This window comes from Amblyomma americanum, chromosome 4, assembly GCF_052857255.1.
Source record: "Amblyomma americanum isolate KBUSLIRL-KWMA chromosome 4, ASM5285725v1, whole genome shotgun sequence".
Taxonomy (NCBI): domain Eukaryota; kingdom Metazoa; phylum Arthropoda; class Arachnida; order Ixodida; family Ixodidae; genus Amblyomma; species Amblyomma americanum.
In genome coordinates this window covers 173,385,640-173,405,784 of record NC_135500.1, presented here as the reverse complement: position 1 = coordinate 173,405,784, position 20,145 = coordinate 173,385,640, and the positions used below count along the sequence as shown (strand labels likewise).

General features: G+C 46.1%; 1 protein-coding gene across 2 annotated transcripts in view; it reads right to left on the bottom strand.

Moving 5' to 3' along the window:
* The window catches only part of ATP7 (copper-transporting ATPase 1), a 50,532-nt gene that overhangs the window by 7,834 nt on the left and 22,553 nt on the right, over positions 1 to 20,145 (bottom strand). For both annotated transcript variants that reach the window (XM_077662256.1, XM_077662257.1), the window contains 8 exons: positions 19,920 to 20,108; positions 10,297 to 10,479; positions 7,685 to 7,955; positions 5,908 to 6,063; positions 3,691 to 3,833; positions 3,306 to 3,509; positions 2,207 to 2,324; positions 162 to 264 (listed from right to left, as the gene is read on the bottom strand). In XM_077662256.1, the coding sequence (XP_077518382.1) occupies positions 162 to 264; positions 2,207 to 2,324; positions 3,306 to 3,509; positions 3,691 to 3,833; positions 5,908 to 6,063; positions 7,685 to 7,955; positions 10,297 to 10,479; positions 19,920 to 20,108 (1,367 nt within the window). The remainder of the gene's footprint in view (positions 1 to 161; positions 265 to 2,206; positions 2,325 to 3,305; positions 3,510 to 3,690; positions 3,834 to 5,907; positions 6,064 to 7,684; positions 7,956 to 10,296; positions 10,480 to 19,919; positions 20,109 to 20,145) is intronic.

The window sequence follows — 20,145 nt, the reverse complement described above, 5'->3', positions numbered from 1 at the left end:
AAAAAAAAAAGATGATGCAGAAATGCTGGAGCATAGTAGGCATGCAATAGTCTATAAGAAAGAGAAAAACATTGAATTCTCTAGCAGACAAACAGACTACATAGGTAGTCACTGTCAGACAGACGGTGCAGGACAAGCCACGCAATGTTGCAGCAACTTACAGCCTGAGCATGAGTGAAAAAGAGACCACAGAGAAACTTGACATGGCCATTGCTGCAGCACCCATCCAAGGTTTCAGGACAACACCATAGGGCATGAAAACACCTGCACAGCAACATAACACCCACTTGTGCATGAGTAGTCAGCCACTTGGCAACTCAGCGGGCAACTATAAGAAGCTAGTTTCGTTTCTTGTGGCAGAAGCCAGTAAAGGTAGCCTGTGTTTATATACTTGCATACCCATGTGTTCTGTGGAGAGCAGAAACATTGCATGTCAAACAAACTCCATCACAAGACAAAATTCTGCACGGCATTAAAGTAATCGATTGACTGAAGCAAATGATTCTTTCTGTTTATGATCACTATGGCAAAGGCAAAAAAGGAAAGATGAAAGTACACCATGTTATTTGAGATTCAAGGGAGTAGAAGACTTTACTAAAAGTAGTATAATTAGTGCCCTTCAGATAAATAGAAAATCGCATGGTCAAACCATTGTACAACCTACACATCATAGCACATATGCCCCAGAATGAAACCCTAATCAGTGGGTTATGCAAGAATACCTATATAATGAATGAGCAGTGTAATTCTAAAGTGACAATTAAGAGACACATATGTGGTGCTGCATCTAAACACCCTTCAAGCTAGCAGTTAGACTTGATTTGTGGATTTTTATGGGTCAAAGTAACACCTGGCTTGTACGGTGCACCACAGCAGAATACATATATTCTGATCCCCTCGAGTGGTTTAATGTGCACTAAAATCTAAGTAAATGAGCACCTTGGCATTGCAACTTCATCGAAATGCAGATTTTATGGCCAGCAATCGAATTTGCGACCTCATGTTCAAGAAGAAGAATGGCACAGCCACTGAGCCACCATGGAAGGTTAAGTTAATAATCAAATCCTTACACAAGCCGTTGTACTGGTACAGGCTAGTTGGTCACACGCACCTAATCCTACAGCACCAAGCATAAAACACAATGCAATGCTGTGTCATTCTTTGAGTCATGTTTAGTGCTTGGCACCGTAGGATTAGCATACAGAGACTTTAACATGAACAAATAAACAAAATGCTTTGCCTTCAAGAGGAGCACCAAGTAAACAGGCTAAGCTTTATATCTCAACCAGTGTTAGTAATGCTATATGGAAACTGAAGCTCTTTGGCTCAGTCCAAGCCAGCACACTTGCAAGCATCCAGTGGTTACTTGTGGAGTTAAATGCTCAGCCAAAATGAGCCTTAGTCAAAGTCTGAGTGATCTGATCTAATTCAAAGTGAGTAGGTTCATATGAGCCGCAGCACATTTGACATTTGACATTTTTTTTTTAATCATCTTGTTGCTCCGTAAGGTCTCGAGTCTGAGCGAGCGGAGTCTCAGCAGAGTTCGATAGCAGGTAAATAGGAGAGTCCAAGTAAGTCTGGTTTCCCGCGCGATGACGGCATACCTCAAGTTGGAAGCACTCAGTGAATGAGCTCAAGCAAGTACTATCACTTACTTTAGCAGTGAAAATGGCCAAAAGGTTACAAATGCTCTTGTCCCTCCTTTACACTGCTGCCCCCATGCCTATGATGTGGAATCTGATACCAAGCATGGTATGCATAAGGTTCCTAACCGCACAGTGAAGCTCAGTGGCTGTATCACAGTGTGGGTGATGCATTGCTCCCAATATGCCAGTACAACTTGGCTCAGGTCACTTTACGAAGTACGGTGTACATAATATTGCATTTTGTGATCTCGACTTTTCAATTTCTAATACATAAAAGGTAGGTCATTGCATGATTATTGCACCATGGTACCAATGGTTCCAAAAAGAAATTCTCAGCGAAACACTGAGCAACACTGTAGTCACTGCTAAATTTACTTTAGGCAATATTACACCTCATGAATTTCTCAGAATGCAGGTTTTCTGTAACCAGCCTTGCCTCCACTTAGATCTGACTTCAACTTGACTGAATCACATTTCTTTAGCATCTGCTCAAAGCAAAAATGTTTAAAAATCTAAGATTGTGTACGTATAAGTGAACGCGAGCGCTATCACGCACTTACCAGCTGCCAGTGGAATTCCAACAACATTGTAGACAGTGGCAAAGAAGAAATTGAAACGGATTTTTCTCACAGTGGCTCTGGAGAGAGCTATAGCGCCCACAACATCGAGGAGGTCATTCTGAAATGAATTAATGACACAATAGAACTTCAAAACCTGATTAGAAAAAACACCTGAGAGCCATTAAAGCCTATTACATTTTCAAGTAAAAACTACTAACCTCCATTAAAGGAGTCCCTGGCCAGTCTCATGGGCCTGAGGACACTCCTCAACATGCCAGTCAGGCCATTAATTCAAAAGTAATGGATCACAAAATTTATTCTGACATCACCAAATTTTCAACAGCTGTACTTAAAGTTAGTTTTTAGGTTTGAACATCTGGAAAATGCATTTCTTGAACTGTTTTTATCGAAAAATGGGGGCAGAGCTGTTTTCCCATAAAAAATTTCTGGCTATAAGTAGGGAGGATCATTTGCCTAGCCCCGTCTCCCCTTAAATATATATCTATGATGACATGATCAGATGTGGGCGCAGGATGCCTGCAAGAATACTAGACATCTGTTATACTGTGAGGGCGTCATCGCTTTTAGAGTACAGAACTCTTCATGAATATCTTTGCTTTCAAGCCCTAAGGAAAAGAAAGCTTCCTCTATAAAGTAGAATGTGTGCCATCACTGGTTTGTTTGCATATGAACATGCAGAAAGGCTTACAGCAGAATCTCAATGATGCAATCATGGTTGATACGAATTTCAGGACAATGTGAATTTTTAAAGTTCCCATGCCAGTGTGGATTGTGTACAATGCCCCAAATGCTGCTGTTCCAAACGTTCTCCCACGTCACTACGGTGCAGGCTATGCTAAACGTCACTAATAAATCTCATAAACTGTAAACAGATCAGCATGAATGCATTTTCCACTCTTTCAAATACGGATTCTGTCTGTTTTAGATGATACAAGAATGTTTCGCGACTCCGTGAGATTCATATGATCAAGATTGTACTGTATATCACTTAATGTAATGTGAAACCCCACAACTACCATTCAATCTTCACACAGCTGACACTTTGTGGTTTTGCTCAAAACAGAGACCCAATACTCACACGAACAAGAACTACATCAGCTGCCTCGACAGCAACATCAGTGCCATTGGCAATGGCAATGCCAATGTCAGCTTGAGCCAGAGCCGGAGAATCGTTGATACCGTCGCCCACCATGGCGACACGACGCCCCTGCTCTTGAAGCCGTCTGATCATCATAACCTTGTGAGATGGAAGCACTTCTGAATACACATGCTTGATGCCAACCTAGAAAGGAGCCAGCAGCATACAGGCAGGTGAAATAAAAAAAAACAAACTACACTAACCACACTTACATTTACATTTAGGCTGCATGCCACAGTGGTGAGGAAATCAAGTTTGTAATTAGCAGCTCGAACTAGTAAAGATCTTTGCTCGTGACGAGCACAAGACACAAGCAAGCACATACCTGTTGAGCAATGGCAGCTGCGGTGCGCTTGTTGTCTCCTGTCAGAAGAATCACCTCATGGCCCATTTTTTTCAATGTGTAGACTGTCAAGTGGGCTTCAGGTTTGACTGTGTCAGCAACTGCTAGCATACAGACAAGGACTCCTGTGATCAAGGAAACACAAAATAAACTTTTTTCCCTTTGTCATTGCCTCTTGCAATGTCACGTTTCTTAGTTCATGTTCTCTTGTAGGATTTGCTTTCAGTCACCTGCCGCACCACAAATATTTTGTACTCACCTCTCATAACATTTGTTTCCATGTAAAACTGGTCTTGCTCATTAATAACCAGTGAAAATAAATTTTGTTCATAAAGTGATGATGCATGGCAACCTCAGCAAAGAAAAGGTGTAGCGAGATAAAAATGTTTGTTGTATAAAGTGTGGTTATAAACTACGGGGGTGCAAATAATTGAAAATTTTGAACATAAATCACATATGTTTCTTATTCGATTTATATTCAAATCGAGAAATTGGTACCTGAGAATTTTTTAATGCTAGAAAATTTCCAAACTTGAGCCTCAGTGGCCGCCATGATGACATACAGTACTCACGGATTGAAATAGGACATTCGGAGCGCTAGCCTTGCAGTGCCACGCAGGCATGTGGTAAACCACAGGCCGGCTCATTGGCTACTGGAAGGAACAATTCTGCTTTGTAGATGTTCTCCCTCTCGCGCCATACCACAATGCACCACCTTGGTTCCATGAGCGTCTACGGGCGGCGCTCCATGAAGCGACGGCCACGCGCTCCGAATGTCCTATTTCAATCCGTGAGTACTGTACATGGAGAACGGCAAAAGGCAGTGCGCCATGCTTAATTGACTTGCTGCCACCCACTCCAGCCTGTGTGGCTGTAAACTAAAACGACACCCGTCACATCAAGTGGATACCCTCTATTTGGCAGTGATCGAATACTGCGCCAACTTTCACAAATGTGACCGTGGCAAAATCACAATGTCAGGGCAAATTATCCGAAGATCAACTTTAAAGTGTCAAGAAAGCAGTACAAAAATGACCTCTTTGCTTTCTTCTCTGTCACTTATCATGCGAACCGATCCTACATTCGGACAATGATAGGCTTGCACCTCATGCAAAATCATGTTAGGCTTTCCCACATATCACACGTGATGAAAACAAGGTTGCCAACCTCCCAAATCGAACAACCACGAAACAAAAGCACACGGTTTTTTGTTTAATCCTTCTATTATGAGTTACAAACTTAACACCCGCATCCGAGGTCCTGCCGCCTTCACAACATTTCAGGCATGAGCTTCACCACCTCCTTTTCGCCCACTAGGATACGCGAGAAAGACCGCTTGTGGAATTTTGCATGGGCTTCCTGAAAGGGGATGAGTCAAGGTGTCCCTGACGGGCCAAGTGATTGTGCAAAAATCCCACCTATTGCATAGTATATTGTAACTTGAACACCTCTGACAAGCGCGTAATGGCAGACGTGATGACAATAGGAAGGCCCCTGTTGCTTGGCCAAAAAAAGAGCCTGGCCATGTGATTTTCAGTTTCTGAGCATCGCCGTCAGCCCGCAGCGATGGCGGCTCTCGTCCGTGCATTCGCCAGCCATCCAAACCCAACCGAGCGCTACTTTCAGACAACTGCTAGCATGGGTACACCCCATTCTAGTTGTTTGCACAGCATAACGTTTTGTCCTTTCTGGCGCAAATGCAGAGTGCACAAGGCGAATTAGCAGCGCTGCGGCACCACATCTTTGCGGTTCCAGGCGGAGTCCAGTACATGGGACAACTCGTGCATAGTCGTGCAGACATTTATTGCCTATCAGCTCTCAGCGTAAAGTACCAGGTGGGCAAAATTGTGCACACACAAAGCTATTCTTCTGGCTGACTTTCTTTTTCCGAGCTGCTGGCTGCCAAGTTGGGGATGCAGCACCCTTAGAAGAGTATATACAGTAATGCCCTTAAGAAAAAGCAGACACTTGGTGGCGAACAAAACAACAAGCATGGTTAACACTGTCAAATCAGAGTAAGTGTGGCTTATATGTACCAGCATATCACATATTCTTGCGACCTCGGTGCGGCAGTAGAAGAGCAGTGCATCTTACAAGCCACTGAAGCGAACACATTACAACAGCTCGTATGTCTATGTGAAAACTCAAAAACATAACAAAATCCAGAACAAAACAAATATCAGGAGTGTGTGGTCATACCATCAATGGCGCAAAGCACTGCAGTCTGGCCCTTCTCCTCATGCTGCTCCATGAGCCTGCTCACTTCTATGTCAACCGCAATGCCGTTACGATGCATCCACTCTCGGTTGCCAATGAGGACCACACTGCTACCGATGCGGGAGGCCAAGTGGTCGGCTGCAAAGGACATTCACCTCTAATGCATATGTTGCCTTCAACGTAGGTGTAAAGTAACAACTCATAGCAATGACAGCCGGTGCATAAACCAACCTGTCTCACAGTCAACACGGTGCTTTCAATTGTAATGGTGGATGAACATTTAGGAAGCTCAGTTAGTGGTACTGAATGCATTTGTTTTTTCAGTATACTGCTTCAAGCTACAACAAGCTATGTCATATGAACAAACATTTGTGAAGGCTGACAGCCAGAAGAGTGACCAGTTATAAACTGGTGTCCTTCTTACCTTAGTTCTTTGAAAACACTTCATGTCAATCCCTTTGCATGCTGACTATTCAGCTTGCATAAAGCCGCACCAACTTCACAAGCACAAGCCAAGCCCAAGCTCTGGGGGTCATTTGGGCTCTTTCTGAAGGATGAGGCCAGCATTGGGAGTAGATATACTTTTAGAATAGCATACATGTGCTTACATATGTTAATGGAAGCATTTCGCAAGCTCTTATGCTGTTACATCAGCACATTTAGTTCAACCAGGTTCAATGTGTGCACATACAAAGATAACTCGTCATTGTCGTGCCTTTTGGATTTTAAAAATCTGAACCATTTTTGTCAATTAACAAGCGTTTCTTGTTAGGCCTAGAGATGTTGATTGTCATCAAATAAAACAAGAAATGGAGCAGACTTATCGTATCCATTTTGTTACGGGAGAGGTGAAAGCCTGATATGCCATTTATAGCCAATGAACATACCAGAGAAGCAGCAATAACAACAAATTCACTCCAAAGCGAAAAGCCTTGCTTTAAAAGGCATTATTGTGTTAAAAATGCTATCTCCTTGCGTATGCAAGAGCCACAAGCAATCCAGAAAGGCAATGAATGACCCCAGGAGATAGGGGTTAGCTTGTACTACAGAAGTTGCCATGCCCCCAGTGCGAAATGAGCAATGCTTCAAGTTATATATCAGCAGCACTTGCTATGCTGATATTTCTATGATGCAACTGCAGTAGTCGCCTGGTCATTTGAGCATCTGCCTCACATGCGGGAGGAGCAGGGTTCGATCCCCAGTGCTGCCTGGTATTCACCAGTGATACAATGGTACAAGCATTTCCCCTGGACTTGTGCTTGGTTTATCTGGGGTGAAACGCTTGGGTAATGGGTCTCTGAACCCGCCTTGTGAAGATGAAAAGTACCTTGTACCATGACTCTCTTTGGCCGCAGAGGCCCTTGTGCCATAAAAATCCATCACCATCATCATTTCCATGATACTTCCTGTCTGCATTGAAATATTGTTGTGCATTGAGGTGATGAGCCAATTGTGGTCAGACGTAGCTATCACAATTTTTGAAAGAGCTCACTCCATATATTTCACCATCAGGTAATTTTCTGGCTTATACAAGCTTTGCTCTAGACAAAAATAACAGATTTGCAATCTTGGGATGTTACAGTTTCAAGGTAGCTTAACTCAGTATTCCCCTTTAACATATAGCAGTAACATGTAATGTGACACATCGTAACTACTTTATTGATTTTATTTACACAGCTGTATGATGCAGCTCTGAGGTACTAAAACAAGCTGTGCATAGCTGGAATAATTTATGAAAGCTCCAAAAACATTTTCATACCTTGCGGGTCTGGCAAGTCAATCAAGATGTTTGATGGCGGACTGAGCAAGGTGTCACCGCGGATGTTTGCAGGTAATATCCACCGGTCAATTGTTACTTGCTTGGATGAAGCCACATAACTGCCGAGTGGGTGCTGGGTCTTAGTGACCAGGTGCTCCAAATTATCAGTGTTGCTCAGCATAGCATCAGTGCTCGACACTCGACACCGCAAGCCACAGCCAGGCACTGCCCCGAAGTCTTCACACTTCCCCAGGGAGTCAGTCTTTAGCGTCTGCATTGGGAGTAAAAAGTTGGGCCAGATTAATACTACCGTCTAAGCAACTGTCAAAAAGGCACAGCGACTTGACACACAAAAAAGAACAGTGAATAAACAGGGCGAAAGAAAAATAACTTATCGGCTCAAAGCAAACAAAAGTTGGGGAGACAAGGACGCTTGGAAAATTAACAATCCAGAGGTGCTTGATGGCTCCTTGACCCAAAAGGAAGTAATAGGAAACGATGTGGTTACTGAAAACATGCAATAAAGGCAACTTCTTCCTGTTGTTTAGATAAGAGAGGCAGTGAAGAAAAACATCTGAAGTGGAAAAAATGGCAACACACTAATGGCAAGTACTTAGGCCACAATCTCCACATCATATGCTGAGATCCATGCAATCCATCCTCCCCTTACTTCCCAGAATATTTTTGAGCATAGGTATGTAACCCAGTTTTTACAGTTTTACTGAAGACACCCCTGACATTAGAGCTGATGTGAAGCACCTAACAAGAACGTTCACTGATTAAAATTGGATGTAAAATTATCATCATCATCATCATCATCACCAGCCTGACTATTCTCAGTGCAGGGCAAAGACCTCTCCCATGTCTCTCCAATTAACCCTGTCCTTTGCCAGCTGTGGCCACCATATTCTTGCAAACTTCTTAATCTTATCCGCCCACTTAACTTTCTGCTGGCCCCTGCTGCACTTGCCTTCTCTTGGAATCCACTCCAATACCTTAATGACCAGCGGTTATCTTGCCTTCGCGTTACATACCCTGCTCAAGCCCATTTCTTCCTCTTGATTTCAAATAGGATGTCATTAATCCGCATTTGTTCCCTCACCCACTTTTCCCGCTTCTGATCTTTTAACTTTACACGTATCCTTTTTCTTTTCATGGTTCGCTGCATTGTCCTTAAACTGAACCCTTTTCGCTAGCCCCCACATTTCTGCTTCATAGGTGAGTACCGGTAAGATACACCTGTTGTATACTTTTCTGTATAGGGATATTAGTATTAGTAAACTGCCATTCATGATCGGAGCAAACCTGCCATATGTGCTCCACCCAATTCTTATTCTTCTGTAGTTATTTTCCTCTCATGATCCGGATCAGCGGCCACTACCCGCTGATCAAAGCAAAGAAAAGCAAAGGTGTCAAAAAGTCATCACATGAATACTGCACCTTGTTAAAGGATTCGTCCGATCACAGTGCAGCATGTTACAAACCCAAACAAGTAACAAGGCATGCACAACAGCAGAACTCCAAGTATGCATCATGATTTTAAAAAATCTGTGCCCTGAACTTCCAGGAGACAAAGACCAGCTCTAAAACAAGACACGCATATTTTTTGGCTTCCTGACATGCTGTATATAAATGAGACCCTTTTCAGATAGGTGAACTTAACTTTCAGCAAGTCCAGAGTAATTGATCAAATCTGATTTTGACTGCATGCTGCTATGAAGCTAAGAGTTGTGTATTGCAGAAATGACAGTAAGCACACAATTGTTAAATCAATAGGATCTGAAAATTTTTGGCAATGTTTAGGAGTCATAAAAATGCATTAATGCTTCGCAATAAAAAATACTGCACAGCCTCATTGATATGGTCTTGCTTTTGCTTTTTCCTGGCTACTGCATCACATCTGGACCGTGTAAAAAGAAGCTTGCACTGCGCAAAAGCAGTGTGGCAGCTGGAAAAATGCAAACAAGCTGGAAAAAATCAATGGGTTTCTACTGTTCCCTGCACGATGGTTCTTCTAAAAGCAATAAACACTAACCATGGCTTAACATGATCAAATATTTCGAAATGGAAAAAGCAAAATGCAACAGTTAATTTACATACAAGCAAAGAGCCAGACTGCATTGTTCACATGATGCTGGGCAATTAGTGAGCTTCTGAATGATGTTTTGCCAATACAGATTGTAAAATATGATTAAATTCCAATGTTCTCATATTCAAGTTTGTGCCCTTTTATGCTAGAAACAATGCTATTGCAAACATGCAAAAGGCTGCTAAATGCAATTTTTTGGCCTATATAGTATCCTGTGGCCAGAACCGCTGCAAATTCAAGCATGACTATATCTGAACGATACCACAGTTCAGTGCGACTCATTAAAAGCAGTACTACACTACTTGGTTTTATAGAAGCATTGTTGCACTACAAATGAGCCGCCATCGCAAGTTTATTCAACAAGAGTAGCTCCATGACAGCTGAAGCTTTTGGCCACAACAAACAGTGATTTAGATTTTAAAAGTTGAGATTTTACAACTACAGTTTGTGGTGCGCGCAAGAAACTTGGCTTGAAAGGAAGGCTGTGAATGCAACAGTATTTAGGTGCACTATATGCACTTGCCTCCTTGACAAACTTGGTGATGGCCGCTCCTATGGGGTGCTCACTGTTAGCCTCGGCAGTGCCAGCCAGCAGCAGCAGCCTAGCAAAGGAGCAGACTTGAGATTTGACCAGAAGTGTGATGCGTGTCAACACTGGTGTTCCGTTGGTGAGGGTGCCTGTTTTGTCAAACACCACACAGCGAACCTGCAAAGATCTCCACACTGTAGCTGCACTGTAGTACCGTATTTATTCACATAATCAATAGACTCATTGTTTTTGTTGTAAAAATTTTTAAAATTACCTTACATATTACATTACATAATCAGCAAACCTCAAATCCTTTATACAGTGAAAGCTCGTTAATTCGAACTTCGATAATTCGAATTTTCGGATAATTCGAATTACACTCCTTGGTCCGGCCAAGCTCCATAGAGATCTGTGTATAAAAAAGCCCGTTCATTCGAAAGCAAGTCGATTTTGCTACAGATAATTTGAACTACGCGCCGCCGCATCTGCTGGGCGGCCTGGCACACAACACGTGGCCAAAAAATAAAAAAAGCAACTCCGCATAGTTAGAGGTTGCGCACGTCCTAAACGGAGACAGAAGATGGAACCAGATAAAACCGTGGAAGCGGCCAACATGGGCTATCAGCGCAGACCAATCAGGGCGCGACCGCGTCTGACTTCTGCCCGCTTCTAAAACATGGCCGCGCCTGCTGAAGCGGCCTCTCGCTTCACCACGAACTCGTCGTTGCCACTACACTGTGCCTCATGTTCACGGCAAACAAAAGTCGCACGAAGCTTTCGCTTTGTCTGAAGATGCCCGCAGCACAAAGCTTTAGCGATGAAACGTGCCAGATTTCCAGAATGCTTCTAGAATTTCAAGGCTGCTAGGCTTAGCCACTACACACAAGATGCCCGCAGCACAAAGCTTTAGCGATGAAACGTGCCAGATTTCCAGAATGCTTCTAGAATTTCAAGGCTGCTAGGCTTAGCCACTACACGTCGGTTGACGTCAAGAAGGACGGGAGGTTCAAACAGGTTAACTATTTTGGTTCAGAAAGGGGCCACGAAGAATAATTCATCCTCTTTTTCGTCATTGAACAAATAAAACCTTCATTGTAATTGCACAGCTGTTCTTTTCAGCATTTTACTAAGCATATGGAATCATGACGTTTCTAAATCCTGGCGGCAGCGGTCTGGCGGCAGCCGCCCGTTTTCCGCCGCTTGTGGTGCTGCACGGCTGCGGTGCGTCGGCATTCCGCTGTGCCGCTCAAAAAGGCTTGCACAACCAGACAAGCGCTGGCACTCTGCTAAGTTCGCTTCCTCCCCTTGCTAGAGCTAACGTCAAAAGGTAAGCACACCCTGATGTTATCGCTGCGCAGCATCTTGGCGCACTGCCAAGAAATGCATTGTGGACCGTGACGGTGTGAAACAAAGGGAAGCGTTAACGCTTTTTTTTTTGCAAATTCTTAGGCGAGAATCGGGGGTGGGTGGGTTCATTATGGGAGTGGGTTCGTTACGCGAGTAAATACGGTACATGTACCGTAATGCAAATGGTTCTTGTCAGTTTTTTCGAGGCCATTCGATAATTCAAACATCGGATAATTCGAACTTTTTTCCCGGCCCCGTGACGTTCGAATTAATGAGATTTTACTGTAATGAAAATAAAACTTATGCTTATAGCGTGAGTAAATATGGTACTGAAGGATAAATCAAAGTAGAATGGGTAGCTAAAGACAGAGTAATGTCATTAGAGAAGAAATAGTTTAAATAAGAAGAAAAACATGATCATAGCATTTTAATGTAAGCTTCAGATAAGGCATTATGATGCAACTCTGCTAGGAGTAATCATGACATTGATTGATGATGAATTTTTATGGCGCAAGGGCAAATGTGGCCAAGGAGCGCCATGCCACAAGGTGTTTTTGATTACCCAAGGTGGGGTCACAGACCCATTTCCCAAGCATTTCACCCTAAAGAAGCCGAGCACCAGGCAGGGAAAGCTTGTACCCATCGTATCACTGGTGGGTACCAGGCGACACTGGGGATCGAACCCCGCACCTCCTGCATGCGAGCCGGATGCTCAAACCACTAGGCCACCGCTGCGATAGTAATCATGACATAATCGTATTCATAACTTGAGGCCATAAATCTTTGTACAGTAGCCGACCGATTTTTCGGACTCCAATAATTCAGACTTATGCAATAATTTGAACTTTACTGAGGGACCGTGATACAACTCATAGTAACCTATACATTTTCACAACCGATATTTCGGACTCTGCGGAGTCAAAAAGTTCGATTTTTATAAATAAAATAAATGCCAACAAAAGTGTGGAGATCGCTTCTCAACCGAAAGTTATTTTTCGGCCTAATATAGATGCAAGAGGGCATCGGTGTCACAACCAACCCGTTCTCAGCAGCTGTGAAAGGTGCCATCTTTGATTTAAATGCAGTCAACAGGTGCTGACAGGAGTGAATTGGACAGATTGGCTTGGGTAAGCTTGGTTATTTGGTCTCCAACGTAGCCATTCGAGATAAGGCACGCTCTCCATTGCCGTCGAGATGGCCTACAAGGAGCGCGCGAATGCGCTGAAAATGTGGTGCGGGGGCGGCAGATGCAGGAGAAGGGGGAAAACATTTGGAGGCGCTTGCGTCTTCCCGTGGGTTACCTCTCTTGGTCTTCGAGAGTGTCGTTGCTCGTGGAAACTGACTGTTCTTGCTTCGCGCAGCGCATGCAATCATTCGCGGCAGACCTGTGGCCGCGTCACACTGTCTGGTTCCGTGATGTGAGGTGGTGCGAACATGACGAAAGCATGACTGTGGCTCAGACACAGTCTAAAATTATCGCTTGCAATGCAAGCAGAACATGGGGAGCGGTGATTTTTATGATTTTTAAAGCTGGTTTCTCACAGAAATTTTTTTTTATGTTCACATATTTTTGGGGCTTTTTCATTATTTGGACCATTTTCCGAGTCCCACCGAGTCCTATAAATAGGTCGGCGACTTTAGTTCACATAGACAACTATAGCAATAACCCTGTCACCAGTTCAGTGATTAATGCATTAATAAAGAGGACGTGACAGCTTGTTTAGTCCTCTAATGCAGCTGCTTACATAAAAAATAGACATCTGCATGCCAAGCTTAAAGCAATTAAATGTTTGCTCCATATGCTACAAAGCAGAGCATCCAACAGTTGTTCGAGCCCTTACCTCAAGCTTATCTAAACAAGCAATGAGACTAGACTAACAGTTAGTTCGGTTTCATTGTGTGTGCCCCCCTTTCAGATCTCTCTTCGTTGTGTGGTTTCCTCATCAAGCGTGGGCCAACTGGCTCAGATCTCGACTCTTTTGGTAATCTAACCAAGTCTGTCAATAGTCAGCAGTATGACCTGCAACCCTGTGTAAATAATATATCCTCCCAGGAATAAAATACAACTAGAACCAACTGGGTTTCCAAACAGCACAGTTCCAAATGGATAGTCCAAATGAACTCCCACTTGGGCCAATTGAGTTTCTAACTGGTTCCAGTTGGAAGCTGCTCCAGCTAGAATCTATATAGACTGCCAATTGGATACAGCAGTAGTCTAGTTGGCAGGTCATGTTCCAACTGGTTACTTAAATGAATCAGTCTAGCGGTCTTGTTTGCCAACTGGTGAGCTCAACTGGTGAGCCTAACTGGTTTTGCCAATTGCATCAAACTGGTCTGTCCAACTTCACCCAATGCATCCACGTGGACATCTTCATATTCAACAAACAAGGCAGAACTAACATGGTTCTTATAATAAGTGCTATCAGCAGCTCAACCTACTAAATTGTATTCATTATCTGTGCTATCACAGCTCTCAAAATTAAATTGAAATCCACTGGCCCCGGCATGACTTTCTCATAATTGGGGTATATGAGCAAAGGTGTGTTCTCTGAATGTACATATTGGGCTTATGATATTGTTACAGGTTCTATTTAATAATAATATTTACAAGGCAGGTCGAGAGGAGCCTGGTGCGCCGGCGGCAGAATACTTGACTTTCTCTTCTACTTCCTCTTCTACTTCCAGCCGCCGCACGTCTTCTTTATTCCTCAGACCCCATGCGCGGCACGTGACATTTCCCCGTTCGCAGACGAAGCCCTCTGGGCCAGTCAATCAATCGGGGTCCCGAGAGTGGAATGGCTTCAGCCGTGCGACATGCACGACCTGGGTTGTCCTTGAGCGGCGTCCTTGCGTTGATTGGGGAGAGATGACATAGTTGAGGTCATTGAGGCGAGCAACAACGATGAACGGGCCTGTGTAGTGGGATAGCAGCTTTTCTGATAAGCCACGCTTGCGTAGGGGCGTCCACAACCATACAACGTCACCGGGCAGGTAGGAGACATCCTTGCGCCGGCGGTCATAACGCTGCTTAGAGCGATGCTGTGATGCCAAGGTGCGTATCCGGGCAATCTGACGGGCTTCTTCAGCGCGACATAGAGTGTTGGCAATAGAACGCTCGGTGTCGAGAGAGAAAGGTAAGATGCTGTCGAGGGAGCTTCGAGGCGGACGAGCATAAAGAAGGAAGAATGGGCTGTAACCAGTTATTTCATGCCTCGACGTGTTATAGGCGTATGTAATGAAGGGAAGCACGTCGTCCCAGTTCTTATGGCGGGAATCGACATACATGGCCAGCATGGTCGTGAGTGTCCGATTGGTACGTTCAACCAGTCCATTAGTCTGGGGGTGGTACGGCGTCGAGTGGCGAAAATGGCATGAACTAAGACGCAGAAGCTCTTCCACAACGTCTGCCGTAAACTGGCGACCGCGGTCACTGATAACAACTCGAGGAGGTCCATGCCGGAGGATGACAGCACGAAGAAGGAAGAGTGAGACCTCAGCAGCGGTGGCGCAAGGTAGGGCGGCGGTCTCACAGTAACGGGTGTGGTGATCAACGCACACTATAATCCAGCGGTTACCGTTGGACGAGCGGGGAAACGGGCCGAGCAGATCGAGTCCAACTTGTTCATATGGCGTGCTTGGAGGTGGCAAAGGATGCAGGCGTCCAGGCGAAGAAGTCGTGGGAAGCTTGAACCGCTGACACTGCACGCAGGTGGCCACGTAGCGCTGAACCATGTGACGCATTTTTGGCCAGTAAAAACGTTCTTTGATGCGGTTAAGGGTCCTGGCAAACCCCAAGTGCCCAGCCGTGACGTCATCGTGCATTGCCTGCAGAACAGAGGAGTACAGAGTAGCCGGAACGACGAGGAGAAAGCGCGCACCTCCAGGCGAGTAATTCGTTCTGTAGAGTAAACCGTCGCGAACGCAGAAAGGGCTTGCGGATGTCGGGTCACGGGCTTCGGCAAAAAGCGGCGCCAAGTGCTGATCCTTGCGTTGTTCCATCTGGAAAGTGCCAAGATCTGGAAACTCTTGGGAAACGGCAGCGAGATAGTCATCGAAGTTTTCATCATCGGAAGTAGTAACCGTGAGCGGCAGCCGCGAGAGGCAATCTGCGTCGGCGTGTTGGCGGCCACTTTTGTAAGACACTTTGAAGTTAAACTCTTGGAGGCGTAACGCCCAGCGGGCCAACCGACCGCAGGGGTCGCGTAGATTGACGAGCCAGCACAGAGAGTGATGGTCTGTGACGACTGTAAAAGCACGTCCATAAAGGTACGAACGAAACCGTTGTACGCCGAAAACAACGGCGAGACACTCTTGCTCTGTTACAGTGTAATTGCGTTCCGACTTGCTGAGGGTGCGACTTGCATAAGCGACAACATGTTGATTGCCCTCATGGCGTTGGATAAGCACAGCACCCACGCCGATGCCGCTGGCGTCAGTGTGGATTTCAGTCGGTGCTGTCGGGCAGAAATGACGCAATATTGGCTGCGAGGTGAGGAGAAACTTGAGCTGCCGAAACACGGAGTCGCATTCGGGAGTCCAGTGGAAAGGGGTGTCTTTCTGCAGGAGAATTGTAAGCGGGTAGGCTAAATCAGAAAACTTGGGAACGAAACACCGAAAATATGAGCAAAGTCCTAGGAAACTCCTGAGCTCTTTCACTGATTTGGGTTCTTTGACACTGCTTACAGCTTCAACCTTCTGCGGGTCGGGTCTGAGGCCATCCTTGTCAACGAGATGACCAAGCACAGTAATTTGGCGTTCACCGAAGCGACACTTCTTCGAGTTCAGCACGAGGCCCGCTCTCTCTATACAGTCTAGGACAATGGCTAAGCGGCTGTTATGTTCGGCGAAGGTCCTACCAAAAATAACAACATCGTCCAGATAACACATGCAAACTTGCCACTTCAGGCCACGTAAAAGCGTATCCATAAATCGTTCAAAAGTGGCAGGAGCGTTGCAAAGGCCGAAAGGCATAACATTAAATTCATACAACCCGTCAGGTATCACGAATGCTGTCTTCTCTTTGTCTTGCGGGTGCATCGGGATCTGCCAGTACCCGGACCGTAGATCCACCGAGGAAAAGTAGGAGGCTGAGTGGAGGCAGTCAATGGCATCATCAACGCGCGGGAGCGGGTAAACATCCTTCTTTGTGACAGTGTTAAGCCGGCGGTAGTCGACACAAAATCGCCAAGTGCCATCTTTCTTTTTGACAAGGATCACTGGAGCAGCCCACGGGCTTGAAGATTCCTGAATGATGCCGCGGTGCAACATGTCACGGACTTGTTCATCGATTATCTGACGTTCGGAAGGCGAGACGCGGTATGGCTTCTGGCGAATCGGCTGTGCAGATCCAGTATTGATCATGTGATGGGTACAGGAAGCTGGAATCGGCGGCGGTTGGTCGCGACCAAAGTCAAACACGTCCGCATGCTTCATAAGAATGGCCACTAGTACCTGGCGGTCGCTAGTGGGTAGGGATTTGTTAACCATGGCTAGGAATTGAGAGTCGCTCAGATCGCGGCGTCTAGTTGGACGAGACACGTTGTCAGTGATCGCGGCAACTGGTACAGAAAAACGTTCTTCAAAGCCAGCAAGTTTTAAACCACATGGCAATACTGCAGGTTCGTTGGAATGATTGACAGTCCAAAGAGTGGCATGGCCCTTGGTCACATGGACGACGCTGCGGGGTACTAGCACACTTTTCTTTGCACAGTTAAGGGAACAAGGTTCCACCACAGCATCGAAGGCATCAGAAATCGTGCTCGAGGACACAACGGGAACGAATATGGCAGACATTGCTGGGACGACGGTATCTTCAGAGACAGAAAACACTTGGGCAACCACTGGCGAGTCTTCTATGAGAGCTGACCGAAGGCCAGGACTTAACGATATGCCACCACTGCGGAAGTCGAGAGTAGCGCCGCACTGGTGCAAAAAGTCAATACCGAGGATGATGTCATGCGTAGAACGAGGGAGCACCGTGAATTCAGTTCGGAACATGTGGCCAGCGATCACTACATTCACAAAACAAATACCAATCGGAACCAATGATTCTCCCCCTACACCCCGGAATATAACAGCACGATCCCAAGCGAACATTATTTTACGACCCAGACGGTTCTTGAAAGTTGAACTCATCACTGACACCGTGGCACCAGTGTCCACTAAGGTCATGACGCAAATACCGTCCACTAAAACTTCAAGGCGGTTCCTTAACATAACAATGGGCAGAGGAATTGGCACTATCGATGATCCGGCGACCGCACCTCCATCGGCCACACACGCTAGTTTCCCGGGGACGGTGGGGAACGACGTTGGGGGGAAGGCGAGCGGCGAGAGCGGTGCGGAGGTGGAGTGAGACTTCGGTCAGAGGCAGGGGAGTCGTTCCGTGGTGGCGCGTAACTGGATGGGCGCTGAGACGATGTGAAGACACGGTCATGAACAGGCGCATTGAAACTCAGGCGAGGGTTCGACCATTGGCGCTGGGAGCGGGAAAACTGGCCCCGGCGACGGCAGAATCTAGAGATGTGACCGATCATACCACAGCGGTAACAAAGTGGTGGGTCGGGGGGGCACTCGGGATAACACTCCTCGTAGCCAGTGTCGAAACGACCATCGTACTCCGGCTGCCGCAGGTGGCGTTGCGGATGAGCTGGCGCCCTGGGGCCGGGGTGGGTGATCCGGGGAGCGTCGCTGTAATCAATGCGAGTAGCACTGGTAGGGGCCTGGGCAGACATGTTGTTAACCATGGCCTGGGAGGAGCGGTAGGCGGGAGCCGCCTGCAGAGAACAGCTCCCATACGGGACCTCACTGTGGCGCGCAAGATCTTGATGCCGGGAGAGTTCGTCACGCACGATTTGACGAATGACGTCAGGGAGAGTCGCCGCATTCACAGGCTCGTGGAAATCCACGCTGGCGACAGTGGTGACGTTAGGCAGGCAACCGAACTTGGGAGTAATTCGACGCAGTTTTAGAGCTTCAAAGGTGCGGCAGTGCTTGATGATATCCGTGGGCGAGTCTAAATTTTCTTTACTAATAAGAAAGCTGTAGACGTCCTCTGCGATGCCCTTGAGGAGATGACCAACGCGATCTTCGTCAGACATACTGGGATTAACGACGTTGCACAGCTTCAAGACCTCTTCTATGTAAGTCGTGCAGGTCTCTCCAGGCACTTGCGCTCTCTGAAGCAAAGACTGCTCAGCGCATTTTCGTTTGGCAACAGTATCCCCGAAGCAGCTGCGGAGCTCTTCCATGAAGCGGTCCCAACTTGTTATTGATGCCTCATGGTTTTCGAACCAAGTTAGCGCGGTGCCATCGAGAAAGAAGACGACATTGGCCAGCTGAAGCGTGGCATCCCAGCCGTTGTATTTGCTCACCCGCTTGTAATTGGTGAGCCAATCATCCACGTCTTCGCCAGCCTTCCCGGAAAACGTCCGCGGCTCACGGTAGTGCTGCCAAGCGGGCGTTGCGGCGCCGGTCGGACGTGCGTCGGCTTCCTTGGGCATTTGCACGGGCAACGGTGGCAATCCGGCGATTCTTCGGCTGCAGCGGTTGCGAGAGGTACTGGGATCGATACCCAGCACCTCCACCACACTGTTACAGGTTCTATTTACAAATAATATTTACAAGGCAGGTCGAGAGGAGCCTGGTGCGCCGGCGGCAGAATACTTGACTTTCTCTTCTACTTCCAGCCGCCGCACGTCTTCTTTATTCCTCAGAGCCCATGCGCAGCACGTGACAATATTAGTGTCTAACTATGGTGTGTGTGTGTGTGTAAGGTGTATTGTCTGTTGGCCTTGATTTCCAAAGAAGTGTACAATTCTCAATTTCAATTCCCTCTCAAAAATATTAATTGGCACTAGGCAGACTGCCTCCCTGCAGTCTACAAGAATCAGTTTTCCTTTTGCACTGTAATAATATGCAAGTTGTAGAAATGTTTATCACACTATATATTTTGTGCAACTTAATTGCAAGGTACATTTTGTGAATATTTGGTGGATGTATTAGCTGCCTACGGGCTAATGGATCCAATTGGTTTGGTCCAGTTGGATCTAATTGGTCAGGTGGCTAAAAACACAGGAACCAACCAGAATGTCCAATTGGTTCCAGTTGAAATTTTCAGCTTTTTTTTTTTTTTATGGGGCAGTACACACAGTCTCCGCTGTACTAAAATAAAGAGAAGCCTCACCACCAAAAGCTAAAAAAAAAGGGCAAGCAAAATAATGCACGTATATAAGAAGCCAGAGGAACACACGTGGCAGAGCAATTAGTACCTTGTGGAGTATTTCCAGTGGCTCGCCCCCCTTGATGAGAATGCCATTGGATGCACCGACACCTGTGCCAACCATCACAGCAGTGGGTGTGGCCAGGCCCAATGAACAAGGGCATGCGATGGACAGTACAGTCAGGGCACACTGGAAGGCGAACTGGAAGATGAGCTCGCTGTCTGTGTCATGATATCGCTGCACAAAAAGAAGGAAGGAAAAATTCACATCAGTG